The sequence below is a fragment of the Phacochoerus africanus genome, chromosome 2 (assembly GCF_016906955.1).
Source record: "Phacochoerus africanus isolate WHEZ1 chromosome 2, ROS_Pafr_v1, whole genome shotgun sequence".
NCBI classification, from domain to species: domain Eukaryota; kingdom Metazoa; phylum Chordata; class Mammalia; order Artiodactyla; family Suidae; genus Phacochoerus; species Phacochoerus africanus.
In genome coordinates this window covers 132,525,642-132,545,090 of record NC_062545.1, presented here as the reverse complement: position 1 = coordinate 132,545,090, position 19,449 = coordinate 132,525,642, and the positions used below count along the sequence as shown (strand labels likewise).

The 19,449-nt window shown below is 39.6% G+C and overlaps 1 protein-coding gene across 1 annotated transcript in view; it reads left to right on the top strand.

The window, feature by feature from the left end:
• The window catches only part of RAD51 (RAD51 recombinase), a 47,727-nt gene that overhangs the window by 13,370 nt on the left and 14,908 nt on the right, over positions 1 to 19,449 (top strand). Inside the window, exons 3-5 of the mRNA XM_047766699.1 lie at positions 1,102 to 1,239; positions 17,596 to 17,713; positions 18,661 to 18,752. Of these exons, the coding sequence (XP_047622655.1) occupies positions 1,102 to 1,239; positions 17,596 to 17,713; positions 18,661 to 18,752 (348 nt within the window). The remainder of the gene's footprint in view (positions 1 to 1,101; positions 1,240 to 17,595; positions 17,714 to 18,660; positions 18,753 to 19,449) is intronic.

Here is a 19,449-nt window from a genome sequence, read left to right as displayed (position 1 = left end):
TTTTTTTGTTGTTGTTGTTCTTTTCTAGGGCTGCACCCATGGCATATGGAGGTTCCCAGGCCAGGGGTCTAATTGGAGCTTTAGCTGCCAGCCTACACCACAGCCACAGCAACAGAGGATCCAAGCCTCGTCTGCGACCTACACCACAGCTCACAGCAATGCCGGATCCTTAACCCACTAAGCGAGGCCAGGGATCGAACCCACAACCTCATGGTTCCTAGTCAGATTCACTAACCACTGAGCCACAACACGAACTCCTGGATGGTTTGTTTTTGAGAAGTGGTCTGTAAATCCCTGACCAAGAGTAGTTTTCCCCATTATTAATATCAGTTGTTAAAGCAGAGCTTTCCAGTCATTGTGCTCCCAAGAAGGTACTGACATGCTAAGACAGTACTCCCTTTAGCTCTGGGGCAGTCTTATCTGTTTATCCCAGCTTAGTGTAAAACATTGTTTTATGTAGAAAACATTGAGAAACACAGGTTTGAAATGGCCTTTTAGGGCTCAGGATCTCAAAGCTCATTTAGAGTCCCAGTCTTAAAAGGTCGAAAGTTATAGGTTTAATCCAATTTATGGTAAGAGTCCATTCTAATATACATTGTGCTAGTTTACCGGTTTTGATGATGAAAAGGTTGATAATACCTCATATGTAGGACATACTTTTCACAGCTTTTGCATATAATTTCACAGTTATTAAAACAGCTCTGTTGGAGTTCCCATTGTGGCACAGGGGAGGCGAATCTGACTAGTATCCATGAGTACGCAGGTTCGATCCCTGGCCTTGCTTGGTGGGTTAAGGATCCAGCGTTGCTGTGAGCTGTGGTGTAGGTCACAGATGCAGCTTGCATCTGGCATTGCTGTGACTGTGGTATAGGCCAGTGGCTATAGCTCTGATTCTACCCCTAATCTGGAACCCTCCATATGCCATAGGTGTGGCCCTAAAAAGACAAAAACAAAAACAACCAAAAAAAACCAGCTCTAAAAAGACAAACAAATTTTAAACCCCCCCTAAAACAGCTCTATCAGGTATGTAGGGACAATATCCATATCAGATGGATAAGCATACCGAAGCTTAAATTTATCCATGGTTTTGTTCACTTGCAGCAATGTGGCATAAATGCCAATGATGTCAAAAAATTGGAAGAAGCTGGATTCCACACCGTGGAGGCTGTTGCCTATGCACCAAAGAAGGAGCTAATAAATATTAAGGGGATTAGTGAAGCCAAAGCTGATAAAATTCTGGTGAGTACGGCTTATGTGACCAAGTGAGGCAGTAGTGGGAATAGTACAAAAGGGTGTACAGTGAAAGGCAACAGTTGTCCTCTTTTTCTCCCTCCTTCTGTCATCGTCTTCGTCTTTACAGAGGTGACCGTATTACAGGTTAATTGTCTTTGTATGTGCCTCTTCACATAAATTGAGATATTTTCTAAGGAATTGCAGAATCATTGAGTATGGCATAAATACTGCCACATTTACTACCAGTTTGCACTCCTGCCAGCAGTAAGCGGTATGTGCGTTTCTGGATAATATGATCTCATGCCTTAGAAATATACTCATTAGTATGCAGCCACAAAAAATTTTTTTAAGAATATTCACTGACATAGGAAAAATGTTCCTGATAGAAGAAAGCAGGTTAATGAAATATGTTTGTGCACATATATGTTTTTGTTTTTAAAAATTGTGTAAATACAATTACACAAATACAGTGTATACCACATACACTGGGGATAAATACATTAAAATATTACTGTTGTTTCTAGGAGTTACCGTTGTGGCTCAGTGGTTAATGAATCCGACTAGGGACCATGAGGTTGCAGGTTCGTCCCTGCCCTTTCTCAGTGGGTTAAGGATCCAGTGTTGCCGTGAGCTGTGGTATAGGTCAAAGACGCGGCTCGGATCCTGCATTGCTGTGGCTCTGGTATAGGCTGGTGGCTACAGCTCTGATTAGACCCCTAGCCTGGGAACCTCCATATGCTGCAGGAGCAGCCCAAGAAATGGCAAAAAGACAAAAAAAAAATTACTATTGTTTCTAGTCTAGTTAACATGACTAGCCTTTCAGCATGTATAATCTGTTAATCAGCTAGTTATAAGCGAGATTCTTTAATAATAAAATATGGGAGTTCCCATTGTGGCATAGCGGAAACCAATCCCACTAGTAACCATGAGGATGTGGATTCAATCCTTCGCTTCGCTCAGTGGGACAGGGATCTGGCATTGCTGTCAGCTGCAGTGTAGGTTGCAGACAAGGCTCAGATCCCACGTTGCTGTAGCTGTGGCATAGGCCAGCAGCTGTAGCTCCCATTCGACCCCTAGCCTGGGAATTTACATATGCCATGAGCGCGGTCCAAAAAAAAAAATCATATATGTATATATGATTACAAGTCATATGTTTAGTTTTATTAACCTTAATAAATGACATAAAAGTGATTTTACTGGCTTAATGTAAATGAATTATTAATAATCTTTTATATTATTTAGCACTTTAACTTTGAAATCCCATCCATTTCGTATACATGGTATTCTCACTTGGGCTTCATACCGATGCTAAAAAAATAAGTAAGGCCGGTATTATCTCTCTCTTACAGATGAGGAAACTTAGGCACAATACTTCTATCTTAGTGATAGAACTAAGACTAGAATCCAGTTATTTTCATCCTGCTATACTGTGATCCTTTATCATTTCCCTCTAATGTCTTACAGCTTTTATTAATTTTTCTTGTTTCATATACTCCTTTGTCACTCATAATACCTCATGATTACATTTTATTTTATGCACTTAGCCTTTGGTATTTACGGGCTTTTTTTTTTTTTTCCCCCCAAATCTATGGCACATAGAAGCTCCTGGGCCAGAGACCAGACTCTTGCCATAGCAGCAACCCTGGCTTTTGAAGTAACAGTGATGGCTAGTTAACCTGCTTGCCACAAGAGAACTCCTACAGGCATACTTAGAGATAATTGTGGGTTTGGTTCCAGATCACCACAATAAATTGAATATTGCAATAAAGTGAGTCAGAGTTTTTTGGTTTCCCAGTGCATATAAAAGTTATTTTTATACTATGTTGTAGTCTGTTAAGTATGCAATAGCATTATGTTTTAAAAAAGTGTTCAGGAATTCCTGTTGTGTTTCTGGTTAATGAACCCAACTGGTATCCATGAGAACCTGGGTTGGATCCCTGGCCTTGCTTAGTGGGTTAAGAATCTGGCGTTGCCGTGAGCTGTGGTATCGGTCACAAATTTGGCTCAGATCCTGCGTTGCTCTGGCTATAGTGTAGGCCAGCAGCTATAGCTCTGATTCAACACCTAGCTGGGGAACCTTCATATGCCATGGGTGCAGCCCTAAAAAGAAAAAAGATTAAAAAGCAAAAACAAAAAGTAGTGTACATAGAGTTCCCACTGTGGCTTAGTGGGTTAGGCATCCAACTGTAGTGGCATGGGTTGCTGCATAGGTGAAGGTTTGATCCATGACGCAGTGCAGTGGGTTAAAGAATCGGACATTGCCAGCAGCCTGGGAACTTCCATTTCCTATGGGTATAGCCATAAGAATAAATTTTTTTTTTTTTTTTTGCTATTTCTTGGGCTGCTCCCTCGGCATATGGAGGTTCCCAGGCTAGGGGTCGAATCGGAGCTGTAGCCACCAGCCTACGCCAGAGCCACAGCAACTCGGGATCCGAGCCGCGTCTGCAACCTACACCACAGCTCACAGCAATGCCGGATCGTTAACCCACTGCGCAAGGGCAGGGACTGAACCCGAAACCTCATGGTTCCTAGTCGGGTTCACTAACCACTGCGCCACGATGGGAACTCCCAGAATAAAAATTTTTAAAAATGTTAAGCATCATTTAGCCTTCAGCAAGTCATGGTCTTTTTCCTGGTGAGGGTCTCACTCCAATGTTGATGGCTGCTAACTGATCAGGGTGGTGGTTTCTGAAGTTTGGAGTGGCTATGGCTATATCTTAAAATAAGACAACAATGCAGTTTGCTATATCGATTGACTTATCCTTTCATGAACAATTTCTCTGTAATATGCAGTGCTGTTTGATAGCATTTTACCCACAGTAGAAATTTTTTCAAAGTTGGAGTCAGTCCTCTCAAATCCTGCCACTGCATTATCAACTAAGTTTTTGTCATATTCTAAATTTTGTTGTCATTTTACCAGTCTTCATAGCATCTTCACCAGGAGTAGATTCCATTTTAAGGAACTACTCTTTGCTTATTAGAAAACAGTCCTCATCCATGAAAGTTTTATCATGACATTACATCTGATCTGTACTTCCTCCACTGAAGTCTTGCACCCATCAGAGTCATCTGTGAGGGTGGGAATCAACTTCTTCCAGACTGCTGTTAATGATATTTTGATCTCTTCCCATGAATCATGAATGTTCTTTTTTTTTCTTTCTTTTTTCTCTTTTTTTGCCATTCTGCAGCATATGGAATTTCCTGGGCCAGGGATCAAATCTGAGCTGGAACTGGGACCTACACCACAGCTGAAGCAGTATCAGATACCTAACTCATTGCTCCAGGCTGGGAATCAAACTAGCACTTCCACAGAGACAAGCTGGATCATTAACCTATTTCACCACAGCAAGAACTCCGACAATTGTTCTTAATGATATCTAGAATGGTAAATACTTTGCCTACTCATTGTACATCATTGTATATCTCTATCACAGCTCTTGGGTGACTAGGTGCATTGTCAACAAGCAGAAATATTTTGAAAGGAATCTCTTTTTCTTTTTATGGCTGCACCTATGGCATATGGAAGTTCCCTGGGCTAGGGATTGAATCTGAGCTGTACCTGCCAGTCTACACCACAGCCATAGCAATGCCAGATCCGAGCCACATCTGCAGCCTATGCCACAGCTTGTGGCAACACTGGATCCTTAATCCACTGAGCAAGGCCAGGGATCAAATGCGCATCCTCACAGAGACTATGTCAGGTTCTTAACTAGCTGAGCCACAATAGGAACTCCAAATCTCTTTCTAAATAGTAGGTCTTAAAAAAAAGTAGAGAAGTTCCCGTCGTGGTGCAGTCGTTACTGAATCCGACTAGGAACCATGAGGTTGTGGGTTTGCTCCCTGGCTTTGCTTAGTGGGTTAAGGATCCGGCATTGCCATGAACTGTGGTGTAGGTCGCAGACACGGCTCGGATCCCGCGTTGCTGTGGCTCTGGCAAAGGCTGGTGGCTACAGCTCCGATTTGACCCCTAGCCTGGCAACCTCCATATGCTGCAGGAGCGGCCCTAGGAAAGGCAAAAAGACCAAAAAAAAGTAGAATAAATAAATAAATAATTGCTAATTCAGTCAGAGCTCAAAAATCATAAGCAATTCTTTTTTTTTTTTTTGTCTTTTTGCTATTTTTTTGGGCCGCTCCCGCGGCATATGGAGGTTCCCAGGCTAGGGGTCAAATCGGAGCTGTAGCCACCAGCCTACACCAGAGCCACAGCAACTCGGGATCCGAGCCGCGTCTGCAACCTACACCACAGCTCATGGCAACACCGGATCCTTAACCCACTGAGCAAGGGCAGGGACCGAACCCGCAACCTCATGGTTCCTAGTCGGATTCGTTAACCACTGCACCACGACGGGAACTCCATAAGTAATTCTTAATTTAAACTCTTAATGACATCGATGTCCATGGCAGTACAAAGCTGTCATATATTGGGTTACTCAAATAAATAAATGTTTGTTGAAATGGTAACTTAATTGGAAATACGGAGTGTGAGGGGGGGATAGAAGGAGGCTACCTCAACATAATAAAAACCGTATATGAAAAACCCACAGCTAACATCATTCTCAGTGGCGAGAAATTGAAAACACTTCCACTAAAATGAGGAACAAGAAAGAATGTCCACTTTCACCACTATTATTCAACATAGTTTTGGAAGTCCTAGCCACAGCAATCAGAGAAGAAAAAGAAATAAAAGGAATACAAGTTGGAAAAGAAGTAAAACTATCACTGCAGATGACATGTTACTATACTTAGAAGACCCTAAAGACAGCACCAGGAATTCCTGTTATGGCTCAGCAGTTAACGAATTGGACTAGCATCCATGAGGAGGCAGGTTTGATCCCTGGCCTTGCTCATAGGGTTATGGATCTGGTGTTGCTGTGAGCTGCGGTGTAGCTTACAGACACGGCTTGGATCCTGCATTGCTGTGGCTGTGTCATAGGCCTGCAGCTACAGCTCCAATTTGACCCCTAGCCTGGAAAATTCCGTATGCTGTGGGTGCAGCCCTAAAGAAAAAGACAGCACCAGGAAACTGTTAGACCTCATCAATGAATTTGGCAAAGTTGTAGGCTACAAAATAAATCCACAGAAATCAAGTGCATTTCTATATTCTAATAATGGAAGGTCAGAAAGAGAAATCAGAGAAACCATTCCATTTACAATCGCATCAAATAGAATAAAATACCTAGAAATAATCCTATCTAAAGAGACGAAAGACCTGTACTCTGAAAAACTATAAAACGTTGATAAAATAAAGATGACACAAACAGATGGAAAGATATACCATGCTTTTGGATTAGAAGAATCAATATTGTCAAAATGACTATATTACCTAAGGCAACTTACAGATTCAGCGCAATCCTTATCAAATTACCAAAGACATTCTTCATAGAACCAGAACAGAATATTTTAAAATTTGTGTGGAAACATAAGAGACCCTGAATAGCCAAAGCAATATTGAGAAAAAAAAAAAAATGGAGGAATCAAGCCTCCTGACTTTAGACAGTACCACAAATCTACAGTCATCAAAACAATATGGTACTAGCACAAAAACAAAGAGACCAATGGAACAGGATAGAAAGCCCAGAAATCAGCCCAAGTACCTATGGTCAACTAATCTATGACAAAAGAGGACAGAACATACGGTGGAAGAAAGATAGTCTCTTCAATAAATGGTGCTGGGAAAACTGGAAAGCTACATGTAAAAGAATGAAAGTAGAACACTAACACCATATACAAAAATAAACTCAAAATGGAGTTCCCATCATGGTGCAGGGAAATGAATCCAACTAGGAACCATGAGGTTGTGGGTTCCATTCCTGGCCTCGATCAATAGGTTAACAATCTGGCATTGCCATGAGCTGTTGTATAGGTCACAGATGTGGCTCGTATCTGGCATTGCTGTGGCTTTGGTGTAGGCCAGCAGCTACATCTCCGATTTGACACCTTGCCTGGGAACCTCCATATGCCTCGAGTGCAGCCCTAAAAAGCAAAAAAAAAAAAAGAATAAACTCTAAATGGATCAAAGACCCAGATGTAAGGCCGGATATATAAAACTCCTAGAGGAGAACATAGGCAGAACTCTTTGACTTAAATTGCAGAAACATCTTGTTTGATCCACTTCCTAGAATAATGACAGTAAAGACACAAACCATTGGGACCTAATCAAACTCAAAAGATTTTGCACAGCAAAGGAAACCACTAAAAAACGAAAAGACAACTCAAAGAATGGGAGAAAATCTTTGCCAGTGATGCAACAGACAAGGGCCTAATCTCCAAAATATACAAACAACTCATACAACTCAACAAAAAGACAAACAATCCACTTGAGAAGTGGGCAGAAGGCCTAAATAGACATTTCTCTAAAGACGTACGGATGGCCTACAGGCATATGAAAAAAATGCTCAATATCACTAATTATTAGATAAATGTAAATCAAAACTAAAATGAGGTTTCACCTCATACTGGTCAGAATGGCCATCATTAACAAGTCAACAAATAACAAATACTGGAGAGGGTGTGGAGAAAAAGGTATCCTCCTCCACTGTTGGTGGGAAAGTAAATTGTTACAACCACTATGGAAAACAGCATGGAGGTACCTCAGGAAACTAAATATAGAACTACCATATGATCCAACAATCCCACTGCTGGGCATATATCTGGAAAAGCTTTCACTGAATAAGATGCATGCATCCCCGTGTTCATGGCAGCACTCACTATTCACAATCGCCAAGACATGGAAACAACCTAGACGTCCATCAACAGATGAATGGATTAAGAAGATGTGGTACATATATACAATGGAATACTATTCATCCACAAAAAAGAACAAACTAATGCCATTTGCAGCAACATGGATGGAACTAGAGGCTCTCGTACTAAGTGAAGTAAGCCAGGAAAAAGACAAATACCATATGATGTCACTTATTTGTGGAATCTAAAATATGGAACAGATGATCCTATCTTAAAAAACAAAACAAAACAGATCATGGCCAAGGAGAGCAGACATGGAGTTACCCAGGGGGAAAGGGGAGGGAGTGGGATAGATGAGCATTTGGGGGCTTTTTTGGATGCCAACTCTTATTTTGGAATGGATAGGCAATGGGACCCTACTGTACAGGACAGAGAAATGTATGTGATTGGGTCACTTTGCTGAACAACAGAACTTGACAACACATTGTAAATCAACTAAACTTTAATATGTATAATAAAAAGATGCAAGTTTCTTACACTTCATTGAAAGACTGTGATATTAAGTCAATTGATGTCCCTAAAACTATTTGTTGTTTTTTTTTCTGGGAATCAGTTTTTGTGACTGAATAAATCCTGACCTTACTTATGACTTGTCAGACATAAACTCCTTGTCAGACACTGAAAACTTCTACAGATTTAAGACTTACCTAGCACAGATGAAAGCAAGCTTATTATATCAGTAAAAAAAATGTAAGTAAAGTTCTGCCATATAAGGAAGTTGCATGGTTTTTACATCAAATTTCACTTTGGAGTTCCTGTCGTGGCGCAGCAGAAACAAATCCAACTAGGAACCATGAGGTTGCGGGTTTGGATCTCTGGCCTCGCTCAGTGGGTTAAGGATCTGGCATTGCTGTGACTGCGGTGTGGGCCAGCAGCTACAGCTCCGATTCAACCCCTAGCCTGGGAATCTCCATATGCTATGGGTGTGGCCCTAAAAAGACAAAAAAAATTTTTTTTCACTTTGGTTGTAATCTGTTCTTTAGGAGCTCATAGACTAGAAGATGGAGGGGTTAAAATGACAGAAAGGGAAAGCATCTCCTTCTATGAATTTTTTTTTCCCTCAACATTTTTAATTAAAAATTTTGGTTCCTCTTGTGACTCAGCGGTAATGAATCGAACTAATATCCATGAGGACTCAGGTTTGATCCCTGACCTTGCTCAATGGGTTAAGGATCCGGCGTTGCCTATGGTGTAGAGCGAAGACCTTACTTGGATCTGGCAATGTTGTGGCTGTGGCGTAGGCTGGCAGTTGCAGCTCTGATTGAACTTCTAGCTTGGGAACTTCCTTGTGCTTTGGGTGCGGCCCTGAAAAAGACAAAAAAAAAAAATTCTTTTTTTTTTTTGAACTTACTACAAAGTTGAAAGAATTTTTCAGTGAACATTTATATACCCACCACCAAGACTCTACCATTGACTTTTCTTTGATCGTTTTAGGGCTGCACCTGCCTGTATTTGGAGGTTCCTAGGCTAGGGGTCAAATCAGAGCTGGAGCCGCTGGCCTACACCACAGCCACAGCAATGCCAGATCCAAGCTGTAACTGTGACCTACACCACAGCTCTTGGCAATACCAGATCCTTAACCCACTGATCGAGACCAGGGATAGACCCTGCATCCTCATGGATGCTAGTTAGAATGGTTTCCTCTGAGCCGTGATGGGAACTCCTTTTTTTTTTTTTTTTAAGGGCCACACCCACATCATATGGAAGTTCCCAGGCTAGGGGTCAAATCAGAGCTATAGCTGCCTGACTACACCACAGCGATGCTGGGTCCAAGCTGCATCTGTGATTTACACCACAGCTCACAGCAATGCCAAATCCCCGACCCACCTAACAAGGCCAGGGATGAACCCATGTCCTCATGGATACTAGTTGGATTCATTTCCACTGCACCACAACAGGGACTCCCAACATTTTAATGTACTTCCTTTATCACCTGTCTAGCCATCAGTCAATTTTAATGCTTTTCTAAGAAAGTTGTAGACATCAGAACATTTCCCCTTAAATATTTTAGCATACACTAACTAGAGTTCAGTATCAGTTTATAGTTTCTTCCCCCCCTTGTTATTTTTATCTTCTAATTTTCTTTTTTTTTCCATTTTTTGGATGACATTTTATTTTATTTTTTTTTTAATTTTTCCTAGGCATATGGAAGTTCCCAGGCTAAGGGTCACATCAGAGCAGCAGCTGCCTTAGTCTATGCCACAGCCACTGCAACGCAGGATCCCAGCTATATCTGCTACCTATGCCACAGCTTGTGGCAGCGTTGGATCCTTAACTCACTGAGCGAGGCTAGGGATTGAACCTACATCCTCATGGATACTAGTTGGGTTCTTAACTTGCTGAGCCACAGTGGGAACCCCTATTTTCTAATTTTCATTAATCTTTTTTTTTGTCCTGAAGATTAGTAGAAGTTGTAGGAAAAAAGAAGAAAGATATTCTCAAATACATTTTCTTTTTTTCCTCAAAGAAAAATTCTGAAAATTTGAGAGAGAAAAATGTAAGTGGATCTCTACAGGTATAAAAATAAATGATAGCACATTTCTTATCAGAAATCTGGATGATAGAAACTTTTAGAGCAATGCCTTCAAAGTTCTTAGGGAAAATAGTTTTAAACCCAGAATTCTATTTGTAGCTATATGTATATATGTGTGTATGTATATATATAAATCTTTTTAGCCACACCTGTGGCATGCAGAAGTTCCCGGGCTGGGGATTGAACCCACAGCACAGCAGTGACAATGCCGGATCCTTAACCTGATGCACCACCTGTCCTGAAGCAATATTATTAACCCGGTGTTAGGGCAAAATACATTTTTAGAAATACAAAAATTCAGAACACTTTTCTCTCATTCACTCTCTTAGGAAGTTACTTGAGAACATACTTTCTAAAATGGGAGTAGAAAACATAGGTTGTAGGTTAGAGTGCCTCCAACTCAAGGAGTCAGTGAAGGAAGGCCCAAGACAGTAGACAGCCTAGAGACAGACAGCCCCCTTTAGAGAAGGAAAGGAGATCTTCAGGGGAAAAGGAGGATCAGGAGAATACATAGTAAGATTGAGAGGTTGGAAATTTTGAGAAATAATAGAGAATACTAGAGAAAGACATGGCTCATATATAAAAGGAAGGTAAAATGGAGCATGGTTTTGAAACTAGTGGCATATAAAAAAAAAAAAAAGAATTCATTTGAATTTGGGAGTTCCTTGGTGGTCTCATGGTTGGGATATGATACTTTCATTGCTGTGGCCCGAGTTCATTTTCTTAATCCCTGGTCTGGGAACTAAGACCTCATATTAACCTGCTGCAAACTGTATCGAAAACAAAAAACACCCCCCCCCCCCAAAAAAAGAGATTTTGTTGGAATTTGATAGAAACCTTTGAGAGACATTTGTTGATAACATTGGAACTTTAGGAATTCCTGTCATGTCTCAGCAGAAACAAATCTGACTAGCATCCATGAGGACACAGGTTAGATCCTTGGCCTTGCTCAGTGGCTTAAGGATCCAGCATTCCATGAGATGTGGTGTAGGCTCAGATCCCATGTTGCTGTGTCTGTGGTGTAGGCCAGCAGCTACAGCTCCAGTTCAACCCCTAGCCTGGGAACCTCCGTATGCCATGAGTGCAGCCCTAAAAAGAACCCCCCCCCAAAAAAAGGGGGGGAGGGGAACTTTACTGAAAGAATTGTGTTTCTACTATAAACATTGTAATGAATTTTCACTTCAAGTATTAAGTATATAGAGAAGTTTAGAGAATAACGCAAATCTGCTATTAGCTATTCATTGATTTTAATTTTTCCTTTGTGGAAAGTTTTAAATTACAGGTTTAATCTCTCTACTTGCTATAGATCTATTCGTATTTTCAAATGATGTATTTTACCGAATTTAGGTTCAATTTCAGCTGATCGTTTGGTGCCTGGACTTGGATTTATGTCTTTCTAGGGATTTGCCTATTTCATCTAAGTTACCTCATTTATTGACATAGTTTTGTTTTTGTAAGGTTTATAAGTAATGTCCCCTCTTTGATTTCTGATTTTAGTGATTTGAGCTTTTTAAAAATCAACTTCATTGACTTTTTTCAAAGAACCAAACTCCAGTTTTAATGGGGTTGTTTTGTTTTGTGTTTTTTTGGTTGGTATTGAGCTGAAGGAGGTATTTATATATTTTGGAGATTTATTCCGTGTCAGTTGCTTCAGTTGCAAATATTTCCTCCCATTCTATGGGTTGTCATTTTGTTTTCTTTAGGGTTTTCTTAGCTGTGCAAAAACTTTTAAGTTTAATTCAGTCCCATTTGTTTATTTTTTGTTTTTATTGTCATTACTGTAGGAGGTGGATCTGAGAAGATGGTGCTGTCGTTTATGTCAGAGAGTGTTTGGCCTATGTTTTCCTCTAAGAGTCTTATAGTATCCAGCCTTATATTTAGGACTTTAATCCATTTTGAATTTATTTTTGTGTATAATGTTAGGAAGTGTTCTAATTGCGTTCTTTTCCATGTAGCTGTCCAGTTTCCCCAGCACCACCTATTGAAGGGACTGTCTTTACTCCATTGTATATTCTTGCTTCCTTTGTCATAGATTAGTTGACTGTAGGTATGTGGGTTTAATTCTGGGCTTTCTGTACTGTTCCACTGATCTGTATTTCTGTGTTTTTGTGCCAGTACCATATGGTTTTGATGACTATGGCTTTTAGTGTAGTCTGACGTCAGGGAGCTTGATTCCTCCAGCTCCATTTTTCTTTCTCAGGATGGCTTTGGCTGTTCTGGGTCTTTCGTACTTCCAAACAAACTTTAAAATATTTTGTTCTAGTTCTGTGAAAAATGTTCTTGGTAATTTCATAGGGATTGCATTGAATCTGTAGACTGCCTTGAGTAGAATAGTCATTTTGACGGTATTGATTCTTCCAATCCAGGAGCATGGTATATCTTTCCATCTGTGTCATCTTTGATTTCTTTCATCAGCATCTTATAGTTTTCAGGTAGGTTTATTCCTAGGTATTTTATCCTTTTTGATGCAGTGGTAAATGGGATTGTTTCCCTAATTTCTCTTTTTGATCTTTCATTGTTAGTATATAAAAATACAGTCAATTTCTGTGTATTAATTTGGTATCCTGCAACTTTACCAAATTCATTGATGAGCTCCAACCGTTTTCTGGTAGTGTCTTTAGGATTTTCTAGATATAGTATCATGTCATCCGCAAACAGTGGTAGTTAAACTTCTTCCTTTCCAATTTGGATTCCTTCTATTTATTTTTCTTCTCTGATTGCTGTGGCTGGGACTTCCAGAACTATGTTTAGTAGTAGTATGAGAGTGGACATCCTTGTCTTGTTCCTGATCTTAGCAGGAATTCTTCCAGCTTTTCACCATTGAGAATGTTAGCTCTGGGTTTGTTGTTGAGGTAGATTCCCTCTAGCCCACTTGCTGGAGCATTTTTATTGGAAATGGGTATTGGATTTTGTCAAAGGCTTTTTCTGCATCTATTGAGAGGATCATGATTTTCTTCAGTTTGTTAATGTGGTGTATTATACTGATTGATATGCAAATATTGAAAAATCCTTCCATCCCTGGAATAAATCTCAGTTGATCATAGTGTACAATCCTTTTGTATTGTTGGACTCTATTTGCTAGTATCTTGTTGAGGATTTTTGCCTCTATGTTCATCAGTGATACTGGCCTGTCATTTTCTTCTTTTGCAGTATCTTTGGTTTTGGTATCAGGGTGATGGTGACCTCATAGAGTTTGAGAGTGTTCTTTCCTCTGCAATTTTTTGGAATAGTTTCAGAAGGATAGATGTTAACTCTAAATGTTTGATAGAATTTGCCTATGAAGCCATCTGGTCCTGGACTTTTGCTTGTTGAAAGGTTTTTTGTTATTGGCTTTTTTTTTTTTTTTTTTTTTTAAAGTCCACACTTGTGGCATATGGAGGTTCCCAGGCTATGGGTCTAATTGGAGCTACAGCTGCCGGCCTACACCACAGCCACAGCAACACCAGATCCTTAACCCACTGAGTGAGGCCAGGGATTGAACCCGCAACCTCATGGTTCCTAGTTGGAGTCGTTTCCACTGTGCCACAACGGGAACTCCTATTGAAAGTTTTTTAATCACAGTTTCAATTTCAGTACAGGTGATTGGCCCGTTCATCTTTTCTATTTCATCTTGGTTTAGTCTTGGAAGACTGTACTTTTCCAAGAATTTTTCCATTTCTTCTAGGTTATCCCTTTTATTGACATATAGTTTCTTGTAGTAGTCTCTTCTGATCCTTTGTATTTATTTGATGTCTGTTGTAACTTCTCCCTTTTCATTTCTAATTTTATTGATTTGAATACTCTCCCCCTTTTTTCTTGATGAGTCTGGCTAAGGGTTTATTAATTTTTTTGATCTTTTCAGTGAACCAGCTTTTAGTTTCATTGATCTTTCTGTGGTTTTCTTCATTTCTGCTTCATTTATTTCTGTTCTGATCTTTGTGATTTCTTTCCTTCTACTAACTTTGGGTTTTGTCTGTTCTTTCTCTAGTTGCTTTAAGTGTAAGGTTAAGATGTTTATTTGAGATTTTTCTTGTTTTCTGAGGTAGGTTTGTATTGTATTAAATTCCCTCTTAGAACTGCTTTTGCTGCATCTTGTAAGTTTTGAATTGTGTCTTTGTTGTCATTTGCTTCTAGGTATTTTTTAATTTCCTCAGTGATCCATGGTTGTTGAATAGCATGTAGTTTATTCTCCATGTGTTTGTGTTTTTTGCAGTTTTTTTCTTATTGACTTCCAGTTGTATAGTGTTGTGGTCAGAAAAGATGCTTGATAGGATTTCAGTTTTCTTAAATTTACCAAGGCCTGATTTGTGGCCCAGAATGTGATCCATCCTAAAAAATGTTCTGTGTGCACTTGAGAAGAATGTGTATTCTGCTGCTTTTGAATGAAGTATTTTATAAATATCTATTAAGTACATCTGGTCTAATGCATCATTTAAGGCCTGTGTTTCCTTGTCAACTGTCTGGATGATCTGTCCATTGTTGTAAGTGGGGTGTTGAAGTCCACCACTATTATTGTGTTATTGTCAGTTTCTTATTTTAAGGTTGCTAGCAGTTACCTTATATATTGAGATGATCCCATGTTGGGTACATATACATTTACAGTTTTATCTTCCTCTTGGATTGATCCTTTGACCATTATGTAAGGTCCTTCTTTGTCTCTTACAATATTTTATGGTTCATTTTGTCTGACATGAGTATTTTCTACTCCAGCTGTCTTTTGATTGCCATTTGCATAGAATATTTTCTTCCATCTTCTCACTTTAATTTTTTATGTGTCCCTAGAACTGAAGTGGGTTTCTTGGAGATAGCATGTATCTGGGTCTTGCTTTTGTATCCATTTAGCCAGCCTGGGTCTTTTGGTTGGGGCATTTAGTCCATTTACTTTTAAGGCAATTATCGATATGTATATTCTTACTGCCATTATGTTAATTGTTTTGGATTTGTTTTTGTTGGTCTTTTTTCTTCTTTTGTTCTCTAATCTTGCAGGTTCGATGACTAGCTTTTTTTTTTTTTTTTTTTGTCTTTTGTCTTTTTAGAGCCACACCTCATGGTTTCTAGTCAGATTCGTCTCTGCTGTGCCACAGTGGGAACTCCAGTCGATGACTATCTTTAGTGTTGTGTTTGGATGGCTTTTTCTTACTTGCGTATCTACTGTAGATTTTTGGTTTGTAGTTACCATGAAGTTTTGATAATAGGACGCTATATATGTACAAGATTGTTTTAAGTTGTTGGTCTCTTAATTTTAAGTGCATCTTCAGTATCCTGCATTTGTACCTTCCTCTTTTCAAGATTTCTGGATTGGAAAAAAAAAAAAAAAAAGGAGTTCCCGTCGTGGCGCAGTGGTTAACAAATCCGACTAGGAACCATGAGGTTGCGGGTTCAGTCCCTGCCCTTGCTCAGTGGGTTAACGATCCGGCGTTGCCGTGAGCTGTGGTTGCAGATATGGCTCGGATCCCACGTTGCTGTGGCTCTGGCATAGGCCAGTGGCTACAGCTCCGATTCAGCCCCTAGCCTGGGAACCTCCATATGCCGTGGGAGCGGCCCAAAGAAATAGCAAAAAAACAAAACAAAAAAAAAGATTTCTGGATTGGGTAGCACATTTTTGGGTGGATAATTTCCTACCTTTACTATTTGTATACCTTTACTGGTGAGCCTTCTCATTTGTAATATTTTTGTTTCTAGTTGTGGCCTTTTCTTTTCTACCTAGAGAAGTCCCTTTAGAATTTTTTGTGGAGTTAACCTTTGTGGCTCGATGGTTAATGAACCCAACTAGGAACCATGAGGATGTGGGTTTGATCTCTGGCCTCGTTCAGTGGATCTAGTGTTGCTGTGAGCTGTGGTGTAGGTTGCAGACACGGCTTGGATCCCACTTTGCTGTGGCGTAGGACAGCAGCTACAGCTCTGATTCGACCCTTGCCTGGGAACTTCTGCATGCCTTGGGTTTGGACCTAAAAAGAAGAAAAGAAAATTGTTGTAAAGCTGCTTTAGTGGTGCTGAATTCGCTTAGCTTTTGCTTTCTGTAACACTTTTGATTTCTCCCTAGAATCTGAACAAGAGCCTTGCTGGATAGAGTAATCTTGGAGGTTTTTTCCTTTCATCACTTTTAAGTAAATTGTGCCATTCCCTTCTGGCCTGCAGAGTTTCTGCTGAAAAATCTGCCAATAACCTTATCGGGCTGCCTTTTATGTTATTTATTTCTCTTCCCTAGCTGCTTTCAGTATTTTCTCTTTAATTTTGGTCAGTTTGATTAATATGTGTTTTGGGGCGTTCTCCCTTGGTTTTATTTTATATGGTACTCATTGTGCTTCCTGGATTTGAGTGATCCCTTTCCCATGTTAGGGAAGTTTTCGGCTATTATCTCTTCAAATATTTTTTCTGTCCCTTTCTCTCTCCTTTTGGCATCCCTATAATATGGATGTTGGTGCATTTAATATTGTCCCAGAGTTCTCTTAGACTGTCTTTATTTCTTTTCAGTCTTTTTTCTATTTTCTATTCTACGTCAGTGATTTCCACCAGTCTGTCTTCCACCTTAGTTATTCATTTTTCTGCCTCCTATATTATACTGTTGGTTCCTTCTAGTGAATTTTTTATTTCAGTTATTGTATTTTGCATCTCTGCTTGCTTAATCTTTATATCTTCTGCTTCTTTGTTCAGTGTTCCTTATAATTTTCAATTTTTGCCTCCAGTGTATTTCCAAGATCCTGATTCATCTTTACTATCATCAGTCTAAAGTCTCTTTCATAGAGGTTGGTAATCTCCAGATCACTTAGCTGTTTTTCTAGGGTTTTTTTTGTTGTTGTTTTTGTTCCTTTATATGAGTCACTATTCTCTCCCTTTTCATTTTGCATAGATATTTGGATGGTCTTCTTCTTGTAGCCAATGGTTGTAGCCTCTCCTGCTTCTGATGTCTGTTCCCCTCATGGCTGAAGTTTTAGTAGTTTCCAACCTATTTTGTTGAACACTGTTCAGCACTTGGTTTTGATTTCGTTGTTTTCATGAGAGAAGGTGAGCTCCATTCTTTCTACTCTGCCATCTTAATCTCGTCTTCCCCCACTGTTCTTGTTTTACTAAGCATATTTTGTTGATTCGCCATTTGTTTTTCCCAGACCGAGGCAGCTAAATTAGTTCCAATGGGTTTCACCACTGCTACTGAGTTCCACCAAAGGCGATCCGAGATCATACAGATTACTACTGGCTCCAAAGAGCTTGACAAGCTACTTCAAGGTATAGTAATTCCTTATCCTGTGTTGTACGCTGCAGTTAGCAAAGCATCCAGTTATAGAACTTACCTAAATAAAATATTTGGGTCCAGTTTATATGTTAGATAGATTAAGAAAATAAAGAGTAGCATTCACATTGAAGCAATAAGACCACTTACAAAGTACTAAAATTATCTGCCAGTTAAATAATCTAACCTAATCTCCATTTAATATTCTATTCTTAATCTCCTTCTGCCTAATAAATACTTATTCTTAGCCATTAAAAAAAGAAGAAGAAAGAATCCTTCTATTCACCACAAGTTATAAAATCTGATGGCTGGCTAAAATACTCCATATTTCAGTATTACATTGTAGTGTCAACAAATGTAGTGACATTAGTCTTCAGGACTTTATGGAAAGCTGTAAAGTTTTTGAATTTTTGAAAGCATCACAGTCCTAAAGTTTTACAAATTTAGCTTTGATTCTTGTTGTTTCCCCAAATATTTGATCATTCCAGTTTCCCCTGGAATGATAAATAGCGTGGGTTCAGGAATGCATACACAAATTTTAGCATTTGCCCTCCTTCTGTTCTCCTTCTCATCATTTACTAGCTATATTACATGGTATTTGTTTTATACCTCAGTTTTCTTCATAATGAGGACAAAAAGATTTCCTATCTTATGAGTTATTGGAGTTAAATGAATTGATACATATAAATACATAGCACAATGACACATACATAACGGACATTTATTAAATATTAGGTGTTACTTATATATATAGTTTTGGCTGTACCATGGCATGCAGAAATTCCTGGGCCGGGAATCCAACCTGTAAGGAATGCCAGATCCTTAACCCACTGAGCCACCAGAGAACTCCTGTACACATCTTTCTGATGAGCTCCTAGGACATTTTTATGATTGTTATTTCTAAATATTTGTATTGTGCTGTTTTTTATTGCCGTTTTATTAGGAGGAATTGAGACTGGATCCATCACAGAGATGTTTGGAGAATTCCGAACTGGGAAGACCCAGATCTGTCATACATTGGCTGTAACATGCCAGGTGAGCTGCTGGGCCTCTAACTCATCAGAGCAGCAAGAATGAGTTGATTCCTGCTATTAGCAAGCATCTGTTAGCATGGACAAAAAAGGTACTTTCTCTGTCTTCAAGAATGCTCTAGGAATTCCTCTTGTGGTGCACTGGGATCAACAGCATCTCTGCATTACCAGGGTGCAGGTTCAATACCCGGCTCAGCACAGTGGGTTAAAGGTCCAGTGTTACTGCACCAGTGGCGTAGGTCACAACTATGGCTCAGTCTGATCCCTGGCCCAGGAACTCCATATGTCACAGGGTGGCCAAAAATAAAAGGGAAAAAAAGAATACTCTAGTTAGTTCAAAGATAGACTCCTAGTACAAAACTTCCACAGCATAGAAACTTTCAGATTATCAATTTCATATATTTTCTTACCATCCGCTAGTCCTCCCCTGGCTTCACCTGCCCTCTTCACTAGTCTAAGTTTTTATGATTCATCATTAAATAATTCTTCGTTAGTCTTTCTTTACAAATACTCTTAGATTTACATCCCCATCCCAAGAGATGTCAATCTTAGATGAATGCTCTTTTCAGTGCCTCTTCCCAAATAGCTGATCATATTGGAGAAAAATTCTAACATTTCTAACCATCTAAAGATGATTGGTGGAGTTCCAGTTGTGGCTCAGTAGGTCAAGAACCTGACTAGTATCCATGAGGAAGTGTGTT